The 22,278-nt window shown below is 36.8% G+C and overlaps 1 protein-coding gene across 1 annotated transcript; it reads left to right on the top strand.

Moving 5' to 3' along the window:
• The first annotated feature begins 1,185 nt into the window (after nucleotides 1-1,185).
• Nucleotides 1,186-21,992, top strand: DYRK1A (dual specificity tyrosine phosphorylation regulated kinase 1A). The gene is made up of 10 exons (XM_082479434.1): nucleotides 1,186-1,329; nucleotides 10,766-10,858; nucleotides 11,720-11,908; nucleotides 12,664-12,811; nucleotides 15,558-15,844; nucleotides 18,293-18,439; nucleotides 18,823-18,963; nucleotides 19,277-19,583; nucleotides 19,934-20,058; nucleotides 21,135-21,992. Exons 1-10 carry the CDS (start codon nucleotides 1,201-1,203, stop codon nucleotides 21,756-21,758), a joined length of 2,190 nt encoding a protein of 729 aa, XP_082335560.1. The 5' UTR covers nucleotides 1,186-1,200; the 3' UTR covers nucleotides 21,759-21,992.
• Nucleotides 21,993-22,278: the final 286 nt, after the last annotated feature.

Raw genomic sequence — 22,278 nt, forward strand, 5'->3', positions numbered from 1 at the left:
TACTTGTCCCATCCTGCTCTGACTCTTTATGTTGTGCCAACGTGGCATCCATTTAGAGAACTTCCCCCCTCTGGAATAGTCAGCAAAATGCAAAAGGATGGATATTGAATGTGGAACATGCTAAACTTTCATTAGCAAAGAGAGAAAAACAAATTGTACTTTAATCTGTCTTCCACTGTTAGAAGACAATGAAGATACAAGTAGACTACGAACCAATTAAGTGCCATCTGACAGATGTCTGAAACAAGATTTGAGAGGTGTGGGATCTGTCCCAGTTAGAGGCAGATTCTGTGCCTGTGGAATTGGGCATTTTTCAGGATGTTACCGAATCTAGTACTTCGGCCATACAGTTTGGCATTCTCCTGCAACTTGACACCAAGTGTTTTGTTTGTCTCTTGCTTGGCAGTTGCTCGGCAGTTGCTTTTTGCAGTCTGATTTCACCTTCCCAAAAAAGGAATAAATTCAAATTGCAGTGCTTGCTACCTATAACTTTATGAAACTCAGCAGTAGGAGTCAGGAAGCTGAGTTGAAGTACAGTGTGCATTGGAAGATGGGTGGAAGTTAAAAATGTAGTCTAGTAACCTCAGCAGTTTTTAGGAAGGCATAAACATTGAGGCCAGGGAAGATGAGCTGCTGAGGCTGGGCGCTACCTTTGCTTTTCTTTTGGTAGAAAAAGTTGTTGTGAGCAACCTTGAAAGGCAGAACTTGTGTGTTTTTCTGGCTTTCATGGAATCCATCCACAAAATTCATATCTTTGAAAATAACCTCTGTCAAATTCCGATGGAATTATGACACATAGGTGAAGATGTTAGAAGAGGGATGTTACAGATAAATAGGAATAAACGATTAATGAGTAAGTTGCCACAGTGAAATGGGAATCGTAGAATGGGTAGAGTTGTAAGGGACCTTCAAGATCATCTAGTGCCAACTAGAAGAAGCACTTCAGCTAGGTAATCCTTAGCTGAGGATGATTTCTGGGTGCATTGTGTATGAAACCTCTTGTGTGTGTTAAAATCGTGAAGCTATTAGTGTTTATAAGCTCTGTAAGCTAGGAGGTGGAGGCTAACTGAGGTAAATACTTTCAAGCCATTAACTACATTAAAAACTCACATTGTCTTTGCAGGAGGAGAGACTTCAGCATGCAAACCTTCATCTGTTCGGCTTGCACCATCGTTTTCATTCCATGCTACTGGCCTTCAGATGGCTGGACAGATGTCCCATTCGCATCAGCAGTACAGTGATCGTCGGCAGCAGAACATAAATGACCAACAGGTTTCTTCTGCCTTATATGCTGAACAGCTTGACCCACCTGTATTATTAACAAACCAGGTAAGTGATAACAAAAAAGTCATTGTAGATGTAATAAGTATTTTTCTATATATATTATACACCCATAAATTACAAGATCAGGGAATGGTTTTGTGGGATTTGTTGTTGGGGGGTTTTTGTTGTTGTTTTTTTTTGTTTGTTTGTTTGTTTTTTGTTTTTTTTTTTTTTTTAATTAATTAACTCCTGACTCTTCAAGGATGGGTGGATGAATAAGATTCTGGAATTTGTTTTTAAACATCTGGTACATATTTATTGTGATTATTCTACTTTTAACATTTTTGAGATGAGAGGGGAGAAAGATTGTCTAAGTGGAGAGTTGGAAAGAGATTTTAATAATAGTTGTTTGGGTTTTTAGGGCTGCTTGATGTTAGAATGTGATTGCATTATTAGAGGTTCTAATGGACAGTGTTCTAATGTAGAGTCACTGGTTAGTGTATTTGAAATAGAGAGTTTTGCACAATAGATACTTTTTATTAAGGAAGATATGCTTTTTTTTTTTTTAAAAACAAAAAGCAAAAAAGCAAAATCTTTTGAGTTGCTAGAACTGCTGTAGTAGCTTCCTAACTAATAGTCCTAGGTGGCTAGCCACAAGAGCTAGTATTGCTCTGTGTAAGAGAGAATTCTGTTTCTTTCTTAAAAATGGCATAGCCCAGTTGTGGAGACATGAACACAGATAGGTTTAAAAGCTTAAAATCCAAAAGTCTGTAAGTCACAGCTTCAAAATTTGATGCAGGCTGATGAGACATGTTCCACTTAAAGAGGATGGAGAGTGAAGCCTTTTGCTGCTACCAGATTCAGGTCTGTTCTTGTGTTCAATATGGCTTTGATCGAAAAATCTACAGTACCATCAAGATGCTCTGTTGGTATTCTTCTGTAGAAAGGCACTTATGCAGAAAGAGGGAAGGTTTAAAGAGGATGAGAATGGTAAAGCTTAGTGCTAGGATATTTGATACTAGGATTTGGAGACCTGTTATGAGTAGGGCTCTGTGAAGAATGGCGAAGTGAATGGAGCTGGTCAAGGGTGATTTTACTTTCATGAGCGCCACTCAGTAGGAAGAGTAAATCTGCTCATGTATAATAGTATTTAGCTTCAGAAATCTACAAAAGTATTTTATGTGACTTTTTTAGGTTAAAGGTCTCCCAAAACCTCCACAATGAGGTTAGTGAATCCGTCCTCCAATTAAGAAAAGTTGCTGTGTTCCTTAAATCTTTCAAGATACTTGGCTAAGCATCACAATCTGGCATCACATTTATGATCTTTAGTGTATATTAGTGCTTAGTTGTTCCAAAAAGGAAAGTCAAGGAACTTTAGGGTTATAACCATCCATTGCTGTTTGTGGTCACAATGGCTTTAAAATGGTAGCTGAAGTATAGTTTTCGGAGCATAGCCAAGAATTGTTGACCAAAGAATGCAGCCCACTGAGATGAAGATGTAAATGTAAGGAAGAAGCTGTGGTTGACTCCACAAAGTTATCCACATGAAGAAATGATCAGCTCACCACCTTGATAACGGCAATCAAGTTGTCTTTGCACCACTAATACTATTTTAGAATCAATGTTTTTATTTTTCGAGTTGCATCGTTTTTTCTGCATTGTAGCTTCTTTCTTCCTGTTTTACTGTAATAGCATTGTTGAAGTCTTTTATAGACCTCTGCCTAAGCAGCTCAGAATTGTTACTCCTTTATCCTTTGTCAGCTGCTTTCAGCACCCTTGACTTTGATGGTGGGCAACTTTTTAAAGTCTTCTTACTACTTGCCTTTCATGACTCTTTCTGCCTTTGAGTTCTTTTGCTTCTCCCATCAACAAGCCCCTTAAAGAGTTCTCACCAGATTCCAGGTTGGTATGGAGGTTTTATATGAGCCTCTGTTAGGGAGTCTCAATTGCTTTTTGCCTTTGCACTGCACTTCTGGTTCATCTTACCTGCAAAACCAAATCCAGCTAACATCTTTATGCTAGTGAGTCAGATCATCTGCTCTAGACCTTGTTTCTGTGCAGGAAAATTTTACTCTTCTTTCTCTTTCAATAGCCCTTTTGTCAGCTCTAGTTCATCTTGATTAAAACGTAACTCTTACTCTTTTTTTCCTTCTTGTAAAAGCCATGATTCTCTATTGTTGAAGCCTTAGTACTGTCTTACGTTTCTCCATTGCTGTGGACTACCATCTTGCCTTTCGCTCCAGGTATAATCTGCATACCATCTAGGTTTTCATGTCTTAAAGATACATACATTGTACAGGTTTTTTTCTTTTATGACATTTCTACAGGAATCCTTTTTATTCAAGGTATTGCCTTGAATATGCTGCAACTTGTTTCTCTCTGTCCTTGATAAAGCAGCTCTGTCCTGTATATGTCAATTCTGAAAAACTCTCACAGAGATAATTTTCTGAACCATCCTTGTGTGGTTGTTTCATTCCTCTGTTGGAATCCCACCACTAGTTCTTTCTGTTGTTACATGCTTGTCTGTTATTAAGGGTTGTAACACCAGACTAACCTTTGAGTAATGACAAACTCTCTTCAGTCACATAAGGTGACGAACTTCTGTGTTTGCAAGTACATATGGTTAAGAAGACCATGTTTTCAGCTTGGGCAGCAAAAGGAATTGGCTGAATGTTGTAGAAGGCTTATTAGATTGTTCTAATAGCCATAAAAAATAGGAGGAAAAAGGTGACTTCTGGCAGATGCAGGAAGTGTAATTCTTAAGGATTAAATCCTTTTAATGCTATGTCTTGCATCTAGTGAAACAGATGAGAAGTTAGGTCTCTGAGCTGCAGTTTCCCATCATTTCCTAATACAACAGTAGTTGTCAGCAGCCTGGACGATTGGGTCAGCTTTGGTGCTTACCGGTTTCAACAGCCTATAAGTAGCCCGTTTGGGTGCAAGCATACAACAGTTGATTAATAGCGAGTTGCCAGCCCCTTTGCTCCTGAGAGTGCTCCATTACCTTGTTGATTCAGTAGCCAGATGGGTCAACGAGGCAGGAATCTCCCAGGGTCGGCAGTGGTTGTGCCGGGACTGCCAGGCAAAATTCTTTCCCGAGCTCCAGCCACCATCTGCTGGCCAGAGTGCCGAATTACAATTCCAGCCTTGCTGCAAGGCGGTGCTCTGCTTAGGCTAATTGCCTTTTGCTAGGAAGGTCTTCCCTCTCCTCTCTGAAATACTCCATCGTTTCACTACCTTTGCTTCTGCTAAATAATTTGCAGAGCAGCTTAGCACATCATTGAGTGAATCTTTCATTGATGGAATCGAGAATACTAGTGTTACAAAGGTTACTTTCTTGATGGCTAAATTTGCTGAAATTTGTAAACAGAATATTTTGTCCAAATCCACACAAAATTGACTTGCTTGAAAATAAAAGCCAGGATGGAGCCTTAGCTTTTGGAATGCTGAAGTTTTATAGGAATAATAGATATCAGGTAGTTCCTTCCTGAAAGTAAATTTCTTCAGGCTGCAACAGGACACACAAGGGTACTGCTTGTCAGTTGCTAAGAGTAGCTGTTAAGTTTTAGCATGTAGAACAGCAGCATTTTCTGTCATTTTGATAAATAGCAAAGATGATCTGCCTTATTATGTTTTTTCAGGTTATTTTTGTGTCTGTCTTTTTACTGAGGGCTGACTCCTTTTTTGGAGGAGTATTGTCTTGTTCAAGTTCCATAATGATTTTCATTCATAACCAAATAATGGGGAAGCTAGGCCTTGAATGTTAATTTATTGTTTTTATTCCCACTCTGTCCTTCTTGTTTTTTGATTTGTAATGGCTTGCAGACTATATTCTGGTGATTTATGAATCGTTTGCAGTAGCAGATTAAAGGTTGGGAAACAGTAATGACAATTTGTAATAAAGTTACAAGTTATGTGTATTTATATTATACGTTACCCTTAAAATATTATTTGTATAATCTTCTCTTGCACCTATTGCTTTTGGGCTATGGTGACCAAAACTTACTCATCTCATCGCTGGCAAGAAACAAATAACAGGAAGATACTTCAAAGCCAACCAGATTGCTTTGTTTTTCACTTATTTATGAGGTTTTAAATTACAGTTAAAAACTTCCAGCTCCGTCTTTTTCTTTTTTTTCTTCAGTAGTTAGGCTGTAGCAGGCTTTTGTTTCCCGAAAACTGCTGGATTGTAAGGGTTTACTTTAAATCTGTGATTCACCGTTGCCGGGCCTGCTGGCAGGATGGGGTCGCGCTCTTGGTTGTGTGGTCTCACCTCTCTGACAAGTGCCAGAGCCAGCTTCAGGAAAGCAGTAAAAGCGTGTGGCCTAGAGTGAACAGAATAGATGAGGTCTGTGGGCCCTCTCTCCTTTAGCAGTAACAAACAGTAATATTTCTTTTTTCCTCTTTCAACTGGTTTCATCTTGTGAGTTCAACATAGCCTGATGTGAATAGAAGATAAAAGCTTACAAAGTTTTCACAGCTTCAAACAAGCATTTCTTTTGTGCTGTGCTAACCTTTATCTTCATCATAGATACTCAGATTGCCTGGAACTTTTTTCAGTTAAGTACAAAAAATTAGAAAATTCATTTACCTGTCAAGGAAGTTGAGGTGAGATTCCTGGGCGGATTTTGGTAAGAAATTCCAACAGTTTAGCTTTAATGCAGCACCTGGAATTCAAAGGTCAGGCTGACTGCTGAACAACTTTCTCTCTGTATGTATCTAATATCACTTATCACCTGCAAAATTTTAGGTTTTACTGAGCAGATGTTGGCCAGAGATTTTATTGATTGCAACTAGATCATTGCAAAGTTAATGTGTTCTAGCAGGCAGCAGCAAGTCCTTAGTTCAGTTACTTTAGTTACCTAATCAGCAACGTTATTATTGGTGATGGTCAAGCTTCATTGGACTCTGTGATGAATGTGAGCATGCAATTAATTTAAGTAAAAGCATTTCTTTCACTTTCCATTTATCTTGGACATTATTTAGAAAAATATGTTTCGCTCTGGCAACAGGAATTTCAGAGTGGGATTTTTCATTCACTTTCTCTTACTCCCCCTGCTCCTCACTGCTTTTTTAAAAAAATGCTTGGGCTGAATCAGGCAGGATGAAATCTTGGCAGATGACCCTTGTTTTCTTGCTGGTTTTATTTATTTATTTAATTTTAAACTTATCTGTTTCTTACTATTACTTTTATTCAGCAACCTTATTTATTTGGGGAAGGAAGCCAGAATAGGAGAGAAATACTCACAGAACACAAGTCAATGATTAAAGTAATTGGACTGAAATTCTATCCCTACCTGCATACAGTTCTAATTCTGAGTACAGTCAGTTAGAAGAAGAGTCTTAGATTTCTCTTGTTTTGTTCTCTGGCACATATGCTTTTTCCTTTTTGGTCATTTTTCTAAAAATCTGAAGTTTGCTGTGTATTATGGGGAAGTGGTACTGTGGCTTGTGGTTATATATATATATGTGGTCATTGCAATTGGAATTCTTGCTAAAAGTTACCCTTATAATATAAAAATCTTCATTATTTATTATGTTTGTAAAATGGAACATGTACTATACACAAGCAGAATTTCTCTTTTTTCTTCCTTTTTTTAATGAATGTGGATGATGATGTATCTTTCCTTTTAAAAAAAATCTGAATTAAAACATTCCATTAACAGAACATATATCCCTGCTCAGAATTTCCTGTAATCAAAATAAAATGCATTTAGTAAGGAACAGTGCCATCTGTTTTTTAGATAACAAAGCATATGTCTAAAGAGAGAGAAATGTTATCTGTTCTGTCATTCATTAAAACTCAAAGACTGTGCTAGTTAAAATAACATACCTGAGTTAAAAGTCATAGTTTCCTTTAAACATGGTTTGTCTCAAATGTGTTGAGTACACATAAGTGGGGCTCTCTGTTGCGTTTTTCTGTATTTGATTCTTCTTTGTTTAGAATAGTTACAGGCTGCTTCTCAGCACTATGTTATGTGTGTTTGGTTAATAGGTAAGAAAATAAAATTTCAATTCCTTACTTGCAATGTAATTTTTGTCATGGTACCATCCCAGGTAGCTGTACTGTTTTCATTGAGGCATAAGCGTGGACCAGTCAGAATGTAATGGGTATTTACTGACATGTATAATTGTAATGAAAGTAGTTTCTTGTCTCTCAGTCTTGAAAAACAAGCATGTCTTTTGATATTGTGTTCTGTCTTTGGGAAGATCTGAGGTTGCAGTGTTGCTGTCTGGCCACCAGATAGAGACTGAAGCTTGTGCAATAGGATTTTTCTTTTTCTTTTTTTTTTTTTCTTTTTTTGTTGTTGTTGTGGTTGAGCATTCTTTGAAGCCAAGAGGGAAATCAGTATTACCCCAATGATAAAGAATTTGAGTATTATTGTGTTACCATATCAGATGGATAATGACCACTTTGCTCCATAGTCTTCCATCATCAAGAAGAAGGGAACAATAGTCTCCAAAAGAATCTTGGAAAAAGAAGAGAATGTATCAAATTTTGCAATATAACCAGGGGAGGAAGAAGAGGTCAATTCCTTCTCCTCTCCCACCGAAAGCTTCATGAACCCAGGATAGAAAAATCTTACCTGTCAAAAAGTTCATACAGGTTAAAGTGTGTACTCAGAAATGTGTGACTGCCTAAATGCACAATTAAAAGCACAATTTTCAAATAAGGTACTGGCTGCAAGCAACATAGGGGTAGCCTGCAGAATTTTAATTATTTGTGATTAGGGAACAACAACAAATCAGATTTTTTTTTTTTTTTTTTTCCCACCAGGCTGCTTATTTCAGAGTTGAAATTAGAGATTTTTTTTTTTTAAATAAGCAAGCAACTTTGACTTATAAATTGGAAAATAAACATGAATACTTGTCTGACAAATTCTCTTGCCAAATTCGAGCAACCTTATGTCTGAATAGTTGATCTGAACTATGGAGTTCTTCCACACTAAGGCTCTTTCCTCAAAACTCATAACCTGTGTAACGGAGACCCTGTGCTGGCCATGTCAGCCTAGGACAGAGACTGGTCTCTACCAGTGTTCGCGCACCTCGGCATGGTTTCTTTTACCAGCAAAATCTACCCATGTTTTGGTGCTCCAATAACCTCTTTAAGTCAGGTTAAGAAATACTTGCATTTGAAAAGCCTGTAACAGTGACAGTTGGGATTAGGACTTGGTGCTGTTCAGTTGTTTAACAGTGCCGTGGGAGAGAACCAAAAGAGATCATATTTAGGGGTGATTTGTTTAATGGTTCATATTTGTTTGACAGATGAAAACAAAAATGTTTTGTAAATGTCAGATCTCCTGTTTAGGAAACTTTAATTGCAAAATGGTCATGCTTGTAATAAAAAAGAATTAAAGAATTAATTTGGTAAAACTGCTCAAGGGAAATTGATAGTAGTGGCCATATCCAAAAGTGAATTGACTGGAACAAACACCTAGGGCATGACTTGGGTTAAAATTCCTTGGGAGAACTTTAACTGTATTGTATTGTCTCTGAGAAACATTCCCTAATCAAAAAGACCACAAGTAAGCAGTCTTTCAGGGGTGTAAAAGTGTTAAGTGGGCATATTTGGAGTCATATTTGTGCATCAAAGCTTTGAATTGCTGTTTCTCCGGAGCCTTCAGCTCCACTGGGTTTTGTACCTGTTGGGAGTCCCAGGCTCATGCAGATGCAGTAAGCTTACTGGAAGTGTCTTGCCTTTCCCCCCAGTCTTTAGCTGTCTCCCTTGTTCGTGCTCTGTCTTGTTCTCTCGTTCTTACTCTCACTCTCCTTTTCCCACCCGCCTCCATGTGGTCTGTGCCTCTACCAGAGGAGAGGGTGAGCTGAGCTTTCCAGTATAGTTCCTTTGGCACCTGAGTTCAGGTCCAATTTCAGAAGCACAAACTCTCTTTATCAGTTCTGTTTGTAAGAACTTTTTTGGGTCACTTCAACTTAATTTTTTTTTTTCAGTCATTGAGCAAAAAAAAATGAGCTATTTGCATGGCCACCATTATGACTATTAAGTAATACCATGAAAGATAGAAAAGCAGTTACGCTTTTCCAGTTTGTTTATTAGTTCAGCACTACTGATATAAAAATCAGTTTCAGTATATTGTTGATGGCTTATGCTCTTCCCTCAGCTCTGCAGGAGGTTGCATATCAGTTTAGCTGTTAATAGGAGGCAGCAGATGAAATTAAGCACTTGGAAGTGAAGAGTATTATGAGCGTGAGTGTGTTTGATGGCACGAGATGAGATAATGGGAGATGAGAGTTGTAAGGCTGAGGATGGTGGTGCTCGATCACCTAACCATCTTAATAATGAGTAAGGAAGTAGAAGAAACTTTAGCATATATGAAACAAACTTTTCTCCAGTGGTATTGCTTAAACTTGACCTGTGGATTTCTGTCATTGGGAAGAGGGAATAGAGAGAGGCAGGCTAGGGGAGCAGTCCCACTAACCTCACCGCTCTCTCCTAGCTCCCCATCTGACACTCTTACTGGGTGAGACAGAGAAGTTGCCAGAGCTTGTCTGGTGGTACAGTTGTGCTGTTAAGTGAATGTCTGCTGACCAGGTAGTCAGCTGTAGCCAAATGAAGTAGTTTGCAACTTAGTTTTTTCTGCCTTCACTGGGGATACTACTCACCTCCAGCTTGCCACTTGGAACTTTACCTTCTCAGGAACTTTATCTTTGGAGATTTCAAATAAATCTTAAGGGAGGAATAGAAGTTGATTGGTAGATCCAGAATTTCCATCGCACGCATGTGTAATAAAAAAGAGGCACGCAAATAATTTTATCACACCTAAGTCCTGTTTCTTCAGGAAACCAATAAAAAAATGGCCTGCTGTTAAAAATGGTTTTGTTCTAAATGTAGTCAATTTTAGGAAAAACAAATAAGGAACATAACTGCCTTTTCAGGGACATTGTTTTAAAACTTTGAAAGTAGGTATGGTGTTAACGTGCATGCTTTATATTTCTGTAGATGTTCTTTAGGATTTAGATTTAGGCTTGGATATTGCACAGTATGGTAGGCCTGAGGTTTTTTTATTTGGAATTTAATACAGTTCAAATGTGGCAAACTGCTACAGTTTTCCAGTAGTTATTACTGTTAACTTCCACTTGTGGTTTTAATGTAGCTGTACGTTAAATATGGTTACAGTTTATGTATCAGTCAGGAGGTAGAGGAGTAACGTCAGCAAGTGTCTTGTCAAAGGAGCTGTATTTTTAACTAGGGAAAAACTGTTTATTGGAATTAAGCCCGTTAAGCATAATAGGAGGAAAGGTAGGAATCTTGGGATTTATTTTTTTATTTTGTGATGAATTAAATCTATTAAAAAGTAACTTAACTAAACTGTTAATTTCTTTTTATTCCTATATTTGTTTTTCCTTTTTTAACATTGGCTTAAAGAAAAAAAATGTTGCAATGAAATAGCTCTTTTCTGTGAGGAATATCACAATTTGGTGTAGTAACTATATTGTTAAAGTCCTAGTTTTTTTCCTAAGTTATGATATGGTCATATTACAGAGGCGGATGCCCCAAACTTTCCGTGATCCAGCCACTGCTCCATTGAGGAAACTCTCCGTAGATTTGATCAAAACATACAAGCATATTAATGAGGTAATGGCTCCATCTATCTTTTTAATGTGTATCGATATGAAGTTTTTGTTTACAATACATTATTAAGTGTATTTTCTATAAATAATCTCATGAAGAGATAAGAAAATTCACGCTTTCTGTCTGTTGTTCACATCTCATATGGGATTATGGATGTCATGCTTTCTGTCCAGCACATAGGAATTTTTTTATCCTGGAGTTTATTTTTCTGTTATTTTATAAACAAATGTTGGGCTTTACTATTGCATGATAAGGAGATATGAGCGGTACAAACACTCTTTTAGCTCATGCTATGAACCTTTATGAATATGTCTAAGGTCTCTTAAGGAAAATAGTGAAGTGTTTTGCTTAAATTATTTAATGAAATATTACTGGCAAATGCAAAATATAAAAATGATGTGGTTAATATAGGAAAGCATCGGTTAGTTTCTAACTCTTTGGCAATTGTAGGGAGTGTGAATGGATTTCTGCAGTGATTACTGACTTCCTTGGAATTCTTCTTTTCCAGTCTTGCGGGAAGAGCAACTGGTAACTGGTTTCCAGGCTGCTTACCATTTTTAATTTTTCTGTGTGTATAGTGTACTGTGATGTATCTTTTCTTTTTGCACCTATGAACTCTAGGGATCAGTGTTATTAGTGCATTTATTTAGCTCCGCTTTCTGAGTTTTTAAATTATTCATCAAGACTTTGCTTTGGTATAATGACTTGACTTCAAATAGAGTGATAGCAGGAGAGGATTGTTTGTTTTTCCAGTAGTGGAAGTTGCATTTTAAAATCACAGGATTAGTAATGATGATTATAATAGCTGATTCTATTCTTTATTGAACGGATGTTGTAAAAAGCGCTCTTACTTTTCATGTTTAGGTTTACTATGCAAAAAAAAAACGGCGGCATCAGCAGGGACAAGGAGATGATTCCAGTCACAAAAAGGAGAGAAAAGTTTACAATGATGGCTATGATGATGACAACTATGACTATATTGTAAAAAATGGGGAGAAGTGGATGGATCGTTATGAAATTGACTCTTTAATAGGCAAAGGATCCTTTGGACAGGTAATGTGAATGATCTGAGCAACCCATAATTCATTTGAATCATAATATGCATTTCATTTGAAGTGGTATTCCTCTTTCATTTTGAAATTAAACTCATTTTTCTTAATCCTATTATACTGAGTGCCTGCTCAAGGCACTCATATTTTGTGCTGTTGCTTGTTACTACAGATAACATTTGAATATACTTTAGTATGTAGATCTGGTAAGGCATTTTGCAATGAGCAAATCCTCAGCCTTTTGCTGTCAGTTCACATTTTTAGCTGTTTGGCTTGGGTTTTTAAATTAAAACAGTAGTCTAGCGCTGGGGATTACCCATTATAAATGTTACTTAGTAACATTTGTTTTGACTTTTCGTAGCTGTAGCCAAGGCTTGAGACAAAGGCTGGAAGGAGGATGGAGCTTTTCTTTTGTTGCTTTTGTTAGTTTTTCTTGGATTCTGTCAGCCGTTTTACAGTATTGTTTTTGATGATTTGATAATTTCATTTGGATATAATGCTTGCCTTAGTGAAGCCTCAGCGAAGCTCAGTGAAGCCTCCATTCTGTTTTGCAACATTACTATAATAAATGTCACGTGATCAATTGTGGCTTTATTGTACTATCAAGTAAGAGAAGAAACTTAAGAAATATAACTGGGAAGAACAGAAGCTCTGAATTCAGAGAAAACTTTAGAAAGTGAAGAAAGATTAGAAAGCTAGTTTTACTGTAATTTGAAAGCTTGAGAGATGTTACTGATGCGTTTGACTTTTCTCTTTCAGGTTGTAAAGGCTTATGATCGAGTGGAACAGGAGTGGGTGGCTATCAAAATAATAAAAAACAAGAAGGCTTTCTTAAACCAAGCCCAGATTGAAGTGCGACTGCTCGAGCTTATGAACAAACATGACACTGAAATGAAGTACTACATAGGTATTTGAATAGTTATTCTTAATATTCGTTTATTCAAATTATGAATATTTTAGATCTTGCTATATAGTGTAGGATGCTTGTGGTGCTACAGAAACAAAAGAATGATACAGCTTTTAAAATTATTAATATTATTTATTGCAAATTTTCCAGTTTGCTGTGCGACAGGACCAGATCCAGAAGAATTTATGACATTATTTGGGATAAAAGACTTGTTACTTTGTAGCGTTGAGATCTTTTGTAGAATATTCTTTTTCCAGTTAATGATTTGGATGCCTGAAGAACATGCCATGGACCAGCTTTTCCACAGAAGCTGTGATCTGTGGTAGCTTACATCTCTTTTCACTACTTCAAATATATTTTAAGTGATCTCAAAACTGTCATGGATAAGAGCATGCATATTTAATGTAAACCAGCATTATACGGTACTTTTATGGCTAGCTTAATCATTATTTTTTGATTGTGTGTGTTTAAAAAGCTCAAAACTTTGTGTAACAGAGCTGAGGTAAGACTTGTGTAAATGTTAAGACTTAGTCATTTATAGCTCAGGAATATTCTAAAGCTTATAATTTTGACGGTTCCTGTAGATTGGAATGCTATTCCCTTCAGTTATTATAATGCTGTTTAAACTTCATAATAATGCTGAAATTAAGTCAGCTCATGTTAAAGTTTATTCAATCCTGTCTATCCTCTGGAGTGAAGGAATTAGGCAAAAAGACGATAGAAGGAGAGCAACAGTATGGTGTAAAGAGAGATGAGAAGTATGAAAAAGAGTGATTAAGGAAAATGGAACTGTTTTGAATGCATACCTTGTATTGCATGCTGTACAAAAGCTGACCATGGAAAACTGAGATCTCTAGGCACTTCACTGGAAAATATTTATATGTATAGGAACAATTGCTTATGCTTTTGCAACAAGACTTAGTTGAAGCATTCAGCATATTAATGTAAAAAATAAATCTGTAGGATGTGGATAATTCACCCTCTCATAGGCTTTCAGAGGAATGATGCTGAGAATAGCTGAATAATGCTGAAATCATTGCAAGTATTACAATATGTATCATGTGATGTAAAATGTAGACTTCAGGGAGAACATGGTTAATACGCTATAGACTGATTTTTTAAGGCATTGGGCAACCTGGTCTAGTGAGAGGTGTCCCTGCCTATGGCAGGGAGGTTGGAACTCGGTGATCTTCAAGGTCCTTTCCAACCTAAACCATTCTATGATTTTGTGATACTTACATTTCTGTCAGATGTCCTCTAGTGCTTTCAAACCTTCTGACCAGTTTCCTTCAGATCTAACACAAATGTAAGAATGTGTTAAGGTCTTCAAGTTTTGTGAAAATTGGAGGAGAAATGTTCAAATGTCATGTCTTCAGTGAAGGAAAGATGTGGCAAGTCCAGCTCTTATCCAAATTGTTTGGGCTATGTGGTGGTTGCAGGTGGTACTAGCTGGACAGTAGCATGCTGGCAGTTACAAATCAGGTGGAGTAAGTAGTGATTCTAGTCAAGTTGGCAGGTCCAGTGAGCTTAGGTGGTGTGGGTAGGAATTGGAATCAAGTGTAGGAAGACCACAAGGACATGAATAAGTGCTGATACTTTCATGGTGGGAGGATAGTGGAAATATGGCAAACATGAGAAAATATAAAAGGTCTAGACAGTGATGTATTGCAGGAATTTGGCATCAGGGTGGAAGCAAATGGTATTGTACAGGTAAGTTGTGAAGAACTGGCCTATGATAATGGAGGAAAAAAAATCCATAGGACACCAAGTAATGACCTTAATTGAAAGTCTGAATTCTCCTTGTGATAATATTGGTTCAAGATTTTATTATGACAAAAAGGGGAGTGTGTTGTTAAAGTGGAGTGTGTTGGTTTTTGTCTGAGGGATGAAGTATTTCTTCAATTTCAACCTGAATGATTGACAGACTGGCAAACTGCTTGCCTCTAAACAGATTAATGCAATGAATTTTTCACCTATATCATGAAAAAAATTCATTGGATTTGGACTGGATTGGTTGCTTTCATAAATTGAGATTATGCCTGATTAAAATGAATATAATGCCTTTGGGATATTCATCAGTTTTATTAATTGAAGTAATCCATTGAAGTCACAATGGATAATATATATAAATTGCAGTAATGTCTTAGTAGATTTTAAATGAATCTGACAGTCAAATATTTTCTCTGTAAATGTAAGAGAAATTCCTGATACATAATTCAGTCTAAAGTGCAATACCTGCTTTACTGTTGAGAATGTCACTGTATGTGCACTTTTTTCCAATCTGCTTGGACCTGAATACAATTTTAGCTTTAGGAGGGTAGAGAAATGAACTGTCCCCTGCAAAAGCTCGAGTGTTCTGACAAAGGTTGCGTTATGCACAGTTTGCACTTGTCTTTTTTGCTGGTATTTTTATTTACCCACAAATGTGTTTACCTTTGCTAATAGGAGAACGATACCTTATTTTGAAAAGCTATCCTTTCTATCTTTTAAATAATTTTTTTGGTTAATACAGCTTTAGTGAGTCACACCTGAGGACACTTCAGATGTGTAACATGTCCCCTTTACCCTAGGCATGAGCAATATTCTGTAAATATCCATAGATCCAGAAAAAAAAAAAGTAACACTGTATTATCTTACAGGTCAGCTTCCTATGTGTCTATTAAAATATTTAAGCATTGTGTTGTAATTACTATTTAAGATTTACCACACAGGATACGTGTTAATTATTTTCTTCCCCTTTTTAAAGTGCATTTGAAGCGCCACTTCATGTTCCGAAACCATCTCTGCTTAGTCTTTGAAATGCTGTCCTACAATCTGTATGATCTGTTGCGGAACACCAACTTCAGAGGTGTCTCATTGAACCTGACACGAAAATTTGCACAGCAAATGTGCACTGCACTGCTCTTTCTGGCGACTCCTGAACTTAGTATCATTCACTGTGACCTAAAACCTGAGAATATACTGCTCTGTAACCCTAAACGAAGCGCTATCAAGATTGTTGATTTTGGCAGTTCGTGTCAACTTGGACAGAGGGTGAGTTGAGTATTAGTAAAAATTCTTTTTATGCTTCTGTTGGATACATATGAAAAATTTAATATTTTTAAGTCATAATAGCTAGATAGATAATTTAAACTTTATTAATGATGACTGAAATGAAATAGTAACAAATTTTACATAGGGTTTTAGAGATCGACAGTCCACTGGACCTTTAAATATGGATTTTAGTGCCATAGTAGATAAACTTTCACCATAGTGATAAACTTTCCATCTTTCTTTTCTCCTTGGTTGTGTTTTTATGCTATGTTAATGCAGAATGTATGAGCACTTGATTGTAGAAGTCTGCAGTGCTATTAAATAAAACACTCTTTTATTATTTTCTTATTCCATACATATTACTCCTTCACTTCATGTCCTCTATTTAGTGTGCCTTGGAGATATTTGAGGATTGAGGCAGTGCAGTAACACTGCACTGCACTATAACCAGATACCGTTTATAACTAACCCATTTTTACAAACACTTTTTAGCAACTGTGGAAAGACTAAATTGGGCTTAGTGGTGGTATTACTATGAGTAAAGATGCATATGTGCAAAGCATTTCCAGGATGAAGGGCCGAATTGCTTTCTGTCAACAGTTCTTCAGATTAGGATAGATCTGTAATTTGTAATTATGTCCCGTTACTCATGTACTTTGAAAATGAGTGCATTTTTTATTTGAGTTGTTAGAATCTGTTGAACATGGTCAATCCAACATAGCCAATCAGCTCTATTTGCTTTAAGAAATGTTAAAATACATTCAATAACTATTAATAAGATCATAAATAATTCCACTTGGATGCCAAAGCTTGTTTTCTTTAGGAAAAGCTTTGAATCATATTCCTCAAGTGTTTGATTTGTACTGACAATTTACTCACCGAAAAGTTTATCAGGATGTCCTGTTCAGCTTGAGCCTTATAGTCCTAGTACAAAGAGACTCTTTCCTGGTGGAAAGAATTCTATTTGGCTGAGCAAATGACCACTTCTGTTCAGGGTACCTTTGCTTTAGTTGTCTGCACTGAAAACAAATTGTTAGTTGGAGAGGTAAGGAAGACTTTATAGATAAAAGTTAGACTTTAGTTTATTTGAAAAACGGATTTTGAACCTTCACGTGTCTGTTTTGTACCTTTGGCAGTTTTACCTATAACTTTGTGAATGATACCTTTCTGCTTTGAGAAAGCTTGATTTAAAAAACCAACCAACCAAACAAAAATGAACAAACCAACCAAGAAACCTCCCCAAAATATGCAAAATTTGCAAAAGAGATGAAGTATGACTCCTAATACTGCAGATGGGATCATTATATGAGAAGAATTAAGAAACTTGGTGGACTAACTTTAACAGAAAGCCCCTAATTCTCTCATGAGGAGTTGGGACTGGCTAGTAGCACCTTGTCCCTTTTTCCAATAATAGGTTTGGGTAAGAATATTGAATATTGTATTGAAAGCAGTGGTGATACATATATTTAGATTAATAAAAGGACTATTTGCTGTAAACTGGAAACTTTTCAGCCTGGGGTGATGGAAGACACCAGGAGGTGAAATGAGATCTGGATTGTCTAGGTCAATAATAGGACAATTTTGAGATGTTAAGAAACACAAATACAAACCCCTAGTGTAATTACGCATTGAAGTTAACTTAAAAGTGGTAAGGAAGTATCAGCACCTTTGTGGAAAGTGCTGGATAAAATTGCATGTTACTTAGAATATAAAGTACGGTTCTGTTTGGCGTATTTTTTTGTTTGGTTTTTTGTTAAGGGTTTTGGAGTTGGTTTGGGGTTTTTTTGTTAAGCTTTTTGGGGTTGGGTGGGTGGGTTGGTTGGGTGGTTGGCTTTTTTTTTTTATATGCCTACATTTAAGCCAGTCTCCAGGTTTAGAATCGAGATAGTATTATCTTGTGAAATGGGCAGGATAGTTGGGGGTGGAAGGAGGTTGCTTTTTCTAGTTGTTTACTAGTTCCTGGAATCATCTTATAATTTAGAATCATTTCATCATATGCTAATTGTGGTTTTTGATCTTTTACTATCAGTTTTTTCTGAATGTGTTACCAACATGGCTTGTGGAATAGTTTTCTTAGGGTGATACCAGACTCAAATTTTTTTGTATGATTACCTGTAATTGCATGAGATTACACTCATCAACCCTAACGTGTAAAATACTGTCATCATGAGTGAATCTGCACTTGTTTGGTTTTGGTTGTTTGGTGGGGTTTTTTTTTGGTGTTTTGTTTTTTTTTTTTTTGTGAAATAGTGTGAATGCTAATATTTTCTTAAGAATTAACACTTACATATTTTTATTAATGTAATGTATAGATAACTTTTTAGTATCACCGATACCTAGGCTTTCGCTACACCAAAAATGTGTTTCATGGTAGTTCTGTTTTGTAATACAGAATCATAATAGCGCTCTTTGGATGCTGTGTATTACCTTTAGATGCTTTTATTTCAGATATACCAATATATCCAGAGTCGTTTTTATCGATCACCAGAGGTGCTACTGGGAATGCCTTATGATCTTGCAATTGATATGTGGTCCCTTGGGTGTATTTTAGTTGAGATGCACACTGGAGAGCCTCTTTTTAGTGGGGCAAATGAGGTATGCAGCTATGTTACGATACAAGTAATTTGATTTTTTTTTTTTGTTTGTTTGTTCATTCTCACCATGACTTTCATCTGTTTAATTGTAATGCATAAATTAGGGAAGTATAGTAATTCTAAAGTGAATAAATGTCAATGACAGCAATGTCTTGTCAGAACTCTAAATTGCCTGTTAATAATTTTCTGTTTCTGGGTCCCCCCCTCTTCCTCCTTATTCACTAATTTGTTTTGTACCTATTGGATTTTTCTTATAATCTAACAATTACTTTAGAACTTGTCTGGGTAGTTAATGTTTGCTTCCCATATGACTAGAATCTCACTCTGTTACGCTGCTCAGCTGTCTGTCACATGTTCTTCACAAATATTCTTTGTTTGGAACAGGTGGATCAAATGAATAAAATAGTGGAAGTTTTGGGGATACCACCTACCCACATCCTTGACCAAGCACCAAAAGCAAGAAAGTTCTTTGAGAAGTTGCCAGAGGGCACTTGGAACTTGAAGAAGACCAAAGATGGAAAAAGGGTAGGTTACATAACTGGGATGATAATTGTCATGGACTGTTTATTAAAAAACATCCAAACCAACCAACCAAACAAAAAAAACCCATAAAAAATGGCGAGATGTTACTTTGTTTTACATCTCACCTTACTGAAAAGGTAGCTTTATTTTTATTATTATTCCATGTTGTAAGACAGTTGATTAAATAACACTTTCTGTAGTATTGAACAGTTTCTTACTTTTATTTTACCTACTTTCTTTTATGGCATGTTTAAACTATGCACATCCAAGGCTTAATATATAACTTGACTTAAAGCAATTTCTGACTTTCCAACAGGAATACAAACCACCTGGAACTCGTAAACTTCACAATATACTAGGAGTTGAAACAGGAGGACCAGGTGGACGCCGTGCTGGGGAATCGGGTCATACTGTAGCTGACTACTTGAAGTTCAAAGACCTCATCTTAAGGATGCTTGATTATGACCCTAAGACACGAATTCAACCTTATTATGCCCTACAGCATAGTTTCTTTAAGAAAACAGCAGACGAAGGTACAAACACAAGTAACAGTGTGTCTACGAGTCCTGCCATGGAGCAGTCACAGTCTTCAGGAACCACCTCTAGTACGTCTTCAAGCTCAGGTAAGTTTTTCTCAGTAACAAATAACAAAATTCTGTTTCCTAATCACATCAAAGGAGTCTTTCCCAGATAAATGGTCTGGTTTTGTTTTTTTCTTTTCTTTTTTTTTTTTTTTTTGTGTTGAAAAACAAGTGTGTTAGTCATGGTCATAAAAAAACCCAAACTTTAATCATCTGGAACAGGTAACAGCTCCAACAAAAACTAAAAAGTAGATAAGCAAAAATGTGAGTGATTACCATAGGTCTTGTATTTTTACTTTGAAGCATTTTAAATATCTTCATGCTGTCATTGTTTTACAGCTTACTTTAAATTTTGTGTCTCTTTAGTTATTGTGCATGTTATGATTTTATAGGTGGATCTTCTGGAACAAGCAACAGTGGAAGGGCACGGTCAGATCCTACACACCAGCATCGGCATAGTGGTGGACACTTCACTGCTGCTGTTCAAGCTATGGATTGTGAAACACACAGCCCGCAGGTATGCTTAAGTAGTGCTTTTGTCTGTTTGATTTATATGAATTTTCTGAGAATATTAAATCCCTAAAACTAATTAACACTTTCAAGACTACAGTGGTTTAGACATGGAGCTAGCTGACAGATTTGGTTTATTTTTTACCCCCCAGCTGTTTTATAGTCCTTTGTATGTTAGGTCAGTCACTTAGGCAAAAGTACTCCAGGCAGCTGTAAACATTTCCTTAGATTCTGTAGAGCTTAAGGTTTTGTATCAGTAGCAGTAAGTCAGGTGGAGCTGTCAGTGCTTCACCTTACACGGGGCATAAGGGTACACATAACTATCCATCTTCCAACCCAGTGAAGAACTAGTTTGTACTTCAGTGGTCTCTGGCTGAAGTTCTTCCGTTTTACGGTGTTCAAGTACCTCATCAACATTATCATGGGTGATATTTATTCAATAGTTCTTCTTGGAAAGAAGCAACAGCTCATTTATTAACTACAAATAATTAAGTAATATTTTTATTTTAGTACAGAACAGATAAAAATATAAATTATTCCAAGTAGACAATTTAGTTTAGGCAACAAATTGGTGTGTAGCTAGATCTTGCTATTTTAGTAACCTTTAATCAGCTGTGTTTTTACAGAGGTGTGGGTAGTACTCCTGTAATGCTGTTGACACTGTTCAAGATATGAACTACAACATATTTAATTTAGCTTAGTATGCTTATTGTGTCCAGCGGCCTGAGTCAGAGATCAGGGCCTTATTGTTCTAAGTGTTGTACAAATATTATGTTGTTTATTACTACTGTTACATAAAGCTGCTTCTGTAACTTTGACAGTAAGGTCACATATTGGACTTACTTCAATTGTTTGAAAAAAAGCATCCAGAATGTGAACTCGTTTTTCTTAAGGTATATTTAGAAAAGTGTATTAGAAATGCTTGTTAACTACATGTGTACATTTCTAGAATAATTTTGCAACTGCAAGGTTTGGTTAACTTTTTTACAAGTTAGCATAAACATTAATAACCTAATCTCTCATATGTTGCAAATGGACAGATTTGAGTAAGCATTTTTACTTTTATTTTGCTTATTAACATAGGTTCGACAACAGTTTCCTCCTCCAATTGGTTGGACAGCTACTGAAGCTCCTACACAGGTCACTGTTGAAAACCATCCAGTTCAAGAAACCACCTTCCATGTAACCCCTCAACAACAGAATGCATTACATCATCATCACGGAAATAGCTCTCACCACCACCACCACCATCACCACCACCACCACCATCATGGACAGCAAGCCTTGGGTAGCCGGACCAGGCCGAGAGTCTACAATTCTCCAACAAACAGCTCCTCCACCCAGGATTCTATGGAGGTGGGCCACAGTCACCACTCCATGACATCCCTGTCTTCCTCAACTACTTCTTCCTCTACATCTTCCTCCTCTACTGGTAACCAAGGCAATCAGGCCTATCAGAACCGCCCAGTGGCTGCTAATACCTTGGACTTTGGACAAAATGGAGCTATGGACATGAATTTAACAGTCTACTCTAATCCGCGCCAAGAAACTGGCATAGCTGGACATCCAACATACCAGTTTTCTGCTAATACAGGTCCTGCTCATTACATGACTGAAGGACACCTTGCAATGAGGCAAGGAATTGATAGAGAAGAGTCTCCCATGACAGGAGTTTGTGTTCAGCAAAGTCCTGTGGCTAGCTCGTGACTAAACTGAAACTAAGTTTGTTTCTTGTGTGTTTTTATAGAAGTGGTGTTTTTCCAAAAACAAAGTGCAAAGCTGCTTGAATCAGAAGGAGATAAACTCACTGAACCGCTACAGGAGGGCAAAGCTGACTATTTTTTTAAACTTGAAAAGATTGCAAAGGGACAATGAAGTTTTTTTTTGTTGTTTTTTTGGGGTTGGTTTTTTTTTTTGGTTGGTTGTTTTTTTTTTTTTTTTTTAAGAGCCATGTCCGGACCCACCTTAATGGATAGCTTAGTGGTGTTCACCTTTTGCTTCCCCCATTTTCCCATTTTAACTTGCCACGACCTAGTCATAGTTTGCTTTTTTGGGGGAGGGGTTTATTTTTTGGTCTCATTCAACAGGGGTTATTGTTCAAATGTTAGTTGTAGTTGCAAACTAGTTTCTTTTTAAAGGCATTGCACATGATTTATAAAAAGGCCCTTTGAAGTTTTTGGGTGGGAGGGGAGTAAGTAATATATATTTTTTTTTTTTTTTTTTTTTT

This window comes from Vanellus vanellus (assembly GCF_965231255.1).
Source record: "Vanellus vanellus genome assembly, chromosome: 1".
Taxonomy (NCBI): Eukaryota; Metazoa; Chordata; class Aves; order Charadriiformes; family Charadriidae; genus Vanellus; species Vanellus vanellus.